This window comes from Pelodiscus sinensis, chromosome 19 (assembly GCF_052426305.1).
Source record: "Pelodiscus sinensis isolate ZL-2025 chromosome 19, ASM5242630v1, whole genome shotgun sequence".
NCBI classification, from domain to species: Eukaryota; Metazoa; Chordata; order Testudines; family Trionychidae; genus Pelodiscus; species Pelodiscus sinensis.
Genome location: NC_143070.1, coordinates 15481619 through 15486078, shown reverse-complemented (window position 1 = coordinate 15486078; position 4460 = coordinate 15481619). Strand labels below are relative to the sequence as shown.

Sequence of the window (4460 nt, the reverse complement as noted above, 5' to 3'; positions counted from 1 at the left end):
GCCAGGGGTGCAAAACACCTGGCGGAGCGGCAGGAGAAGGACCTTCTCCCCTGCTGGGGGGCTGGGCCGTCTCTGGGGTCTGGCCGATGGGGAGGGAGGGTCCAGCCCCTGCCCCAGGCTGCGTCCCAGGACAGTGGGGAGCTGCCTTCTGCATTCCCACAGGGGCAGTTGTTACGGGCCCAGCTGCCCGGGACCATCACCATGTTCTGCGCCACGGACGCAAGGACTGTCCTGGAGGCCATGACGGAGGCAGCAGACGCCACCTACCTGCTCGCCGGGGAGGGGCTTGGCTCCATCTCCCAGGACATGGCAGCCAGCCTGCGCCCGCTCATTGACCACGTAAGGCTGGGAACCCCGGAGAAGCACATTCCCCCTCCCTCCTCTCCCTGCCGCCCTGCTATGTCCCTGCCCAGCCCCTTCCCCCCTCAGGCGGGCCATGCAGCACCCAAGGGGGCCCCTGCCAAGGGTGGGGCGTCTCCGACGCAGCCTCCTCCCTGGCAGAGCCCTTCTGGGCCAACCTGAGCGCCAAGCTCCCAGCCCTGCTGCAGCCTCCCCCCCGAACCTCCTGTCCCCAGATCCTCCCCCGCCTGCTGCTGCTCCCCAAGGGGGCAGGGGTGAGCGCCAGGCCCCAGGGCCCCGGGAGGGGAGCCCAGAGCAGCCTCTGTGGCCAGGGACACGGCCCGGCTCTCACCGGCTTCCCCGCCCCGCGTGTCCTTGCCAGGAGAGGGGCAGTGTCCGCTCAGCCGCCATTTCCCTGCTGGGCACCATGCTGAGCGGGGTGAAGGACCCAAACAAACCGGCCGTGCAGCAGGAACTCACCAGCTGCCTGCTCCCGCTGCTGCTCTACCTGGCAGACGAGGAGCAGAGCGTGATCCTGGTAAGTGCTGCGCTCAGTATTTCCAGAGAGCAAAGCGCCAGAGTCCCCTCGGCCCCACCCGTCTCCAGAGCCCCTGCCCAGCCAGGGCCACTGGGGACGTTCAGGGGCCACAGGGGAGGGCCCCTGGGCTCAGACCCTTTGGGGTCCCAGAGCGGCCTGGCGCTGCCGTTGCCGTCTCTGCGCAGAAGGGCTGAGCTGTGGAGATCCCGTCCGGCTCTCGCCAGCCAGTTCTCAGCCCCTCCCCTGAGCAGCCTCCCTTTGGGAACAAGGGGCAGGAACCTCCCCTGGCAGGGAGAGCAGGAGCCCAAGGAGCAGGGAGGAGGGGACGTGCCCCAGACGCTCCCTCTCTCAGCGAGGCCCCTCGCTCTCCCCTTGTGCTGCAGAGCTGCAAAGTGACCCTCTTCCGCTGCGCCGTGTTCCTCGGCTGGGCCAATCGGAAGAGTCTCTTCTGCAGCCTGGCCTGGGACGGCTCCTCGCAGCTCTTGCCGTGCGTTGGGAAGTGCCTGGTAGGTGTGTTCTTTGGGCCCGCAGAGCAGTGAGTGGGGAGCTCAGGGAGACCTTTCTAGCCCCACCCCCGAGCACCCAGGGGGTTCTCCACCCCGCTCGTCATGCAGGGACATCAGAGGCAGCCCCTCCTAGAAGGGCTCCCTTGGGGTCCTGCCCCTTTTGCTTGTGGGGTGGGCACAGTGGCTGTGCACCCTGCTCCTGCCCTCCACTCCCCTGCTGCCCTGCAGGCCCTGTGGGGTTAGGACACTGGGACTGCTGGGCAATGTCTGCATCCGGCCCTTCAGAGAGGGGCAGCTCCATCGTCTGGGCTCCTACTGGCTCTTGCCCTGCCCTCCCTCTGAGCTTCAGCAGCCCTGGCCTGCCCGCTGTGGGCAGATCACGTTGTCTGCACTGAGCATTTCTCCCTGCTCTGTTCCTAGATGGAGAATAATGAGAGGAACGTCCCCAGGCTCCTGTTCCAGGCTTTAAAGTATCTGGAAAGCTCCCAGCCGTCCATCCGACATTCTGCAGCCCTGTTCATCGGTAAGCAGAGCAAACCCACGTGAGCTTTTCCCGTGCTTCCTTCAAAGCTCTTTTTCCACTTCCCACTCCGTTCTCTGGGACCAGGGGGAATTTTCACTAGTTTCATTGAACAATCAGTTCAATAGGTTACGATGTTATCACAAACATGCGCTGCCCATCCCGACAGTCTCATCCAATTGCATTAATGGCTCTAGTCTCTCCAGCCTAACCAGCATCTCTTCCTCCTTGTGAGTTCTGGGCTTTCATTGTCTGTCATCCCGCTGAGACACATGGGCACAGACAGACATAGCCCGGATCCGATATGTTTTGTTCTCTGCTTGTCTGGTGGTGAGCCTGGGCCAGGCAGAACTCAGCTTTCCCAAAGTTCCCCCCTGCTATACGTCTTTCAGTGGGCTTACAGTAAAATTAAGTGTCTCCCAAGCACAGCTTAGCTTTTTGAGTCACTTGGCTTAAGAGCTGCATCACAATGCCAGTGGGAGGGCGGAAGAGGAGAGCTCCCTGCAGAAGTCGTAAGGACACTGCACATTTAGCATTCTGGGGACACGTCTGTTTGAATTAATAAAAAATGAACATGAACCGAAAGGGGTTTCAGGACAAGCATCAGCCAGCAACTCAGGAGCCTCCTGCAACTGCAAATGTGAAACATGGATATAACATGGAAGAGTTAGTTGAATAAAATATCAGCCCTATTGTGTTTTTGTGTATGATTTAGTCCTTCCCATCCCTAACATGCTGCTTCAAGGTCTGCAGCTTAACACTGGTGATCATGTGCTATTTCCTAAATTAACAGAAGTCAGGTTATCTACTAGAATGACACACAAGGTGCTCTCTTAGCTGGTGTAAAATGCTACTCCCAGGTATAAATTACTATGTGTCACTGAGGAGATTTGCACTAGTGTTTGAAGAAATTTGAAAAGTAAGACCAGTGGGAAACTTGATTTAAATCAACGCACCCAGCCTGACAAGCACCAGAATCCGACAGCGGGGATCTGCGTGTGCTAGAATTCACATTTACTGCAAGCTGGAGGGAGCCACTTTGCCATTTGGTCCCTTCCAACTTCTCCTGCCCACAACTTTTTGGCCACATCTCCAGGAAACCAGCAAGATGCGATTTCAGTCTCCTTTGCAATCGGCCTTTCAGTCACTTCTGGGGCCGGATGCTTTCTCCCATGTGCTTCGTGCCACATCGAAGGGCCAGGTATTGAATTTCCCAAGGGCTGTCTTGTGGGAATGGCTGAATCTTTAGCAATTTTCCGGGAATGATGTTGAAAAGTCCTGAGCTCTGGTGTATTCCTTGTCTGTTTAGGAGAGACCATCCACCATTTCGTCTACCTGTTGGCGGAGACAGTGAGTGCAGATGGCATCTTCCGCCTGTGTGAAGGTAAGGAAACAGCTCTGGGCGTTCGGGCATCTGTGGGCAGTATGAGGCCTGAACACAGCTGCCCCAGTGTCTGTCTCTGTCTGGGGACAGTGCTTAAGGGGGAAGAATGGTCTTGCTGGTCAATGTAAGAATGGGAGTCAGGAGATTTGAGCCACCAGGAGCAACTCTGTGCCTCACCTTCCCCACCTGTAAAATGGGGATAAGAACACAAAGGCTCTCAAGGGAGGCCAGCCAGAACTGAAAATGACTAGTCAGTAGGAGGAGGAGAAGGATTCTTACCCTCTGTCCCAAAAAGTTCCACCACCTGCTCCCCTCCACTAGAGAGGTTGTAGGCCAGGGACCTTCACCCAGAGTTGGGTTCTTGACTCCTAGGCCATCCCGTGCGGGCCCCCAGGAAACACCTTTCCCTGCCACCTCTGGAGCACTGAAGGTGGCACAATTGCACAAAGGATTCGGTAGAAGTTAGGAGCCAAAGCCCCTTTGTTGCTCTGCACCTAAATGTCAGAGTTACGGTTGCTGTCGTGTTCCCGTGGCAAAGGCCATTCGGAAGCAAAGATTTCCCAGCCACCTGTGACAGCAGCTCAGTGAGTTTTCCAACCCATTTCCTCTTTCTTTCAGCTTTCCAGGAAGTGCCTTTAAGATCAGACAGGACCACAGCGATCATCCTGAATGCACATTTTAAATGGCTGCAGAAGCTTGCGAACCTCGTGTGGGGTGCGTTTTGATTCGGGAGCGGCACCGACACAGAAGGACTCTTCATCCTGCCACGGTACATACAACACACGGGAGCAGCTCTTTGGAGCCGGGGCTGTGCCGTGGGGTGGGTATTCACAAGGGACATCAGCTTCGGTAGCAGAGTCCAGCCCAGAGACACCTGGGAAGACGTTCCGAGATTCTCGCAAAGCCAGGGCCCTGAGCAGCCAATGGGGGTATGTCTATACTACAGCGCTAATTCGAACTAACTTAGTTCGAATTAGTTAATTCGAACTAAGCTAATTCGAACTAATGCATCCAGACTAAAAAACTAGTTCGAATTCGCGTTTTGCTAATTCGAACTAGCATGTCCACATTAAGTGGACCCTGAACCGCGGTTAAGGCTGGCTGGAAGCACTGCCGGCAGGGCATCAGATGAGGACTTAGAGCATGGAGCTGCTGTCACAGGCTAGCCAAGGG

At 56.9% G+C, this 4460-nt stretch overlaps 1 protein-coding gene across 1 annotated transcript; it reads left to right on the top strand.

Moving 5' to 3' along the window:
- The first annotated feature begins 240 nt into the window (after positions 1–240).
- On the top strand, positions 241–4012 carry LOC142824035 (maestro heat-like repeat family member 5). The gene is made up of 6 exons (XM_089771504.1): positions 241–339; positions 722–877; positions 1261–1383; positions 1804–1906; positions 3213–3287; positions 3906–4012. The coding sequence occupies exons 1-6, from the start codon at positions 241–243 to the stop codon at positions 4010–4012; spliced, it is 663 nt and encodes a 220-aa protein (XP_089627630.1).
- Positions 4013–4460: the final 448 nt, after the last annotated feature.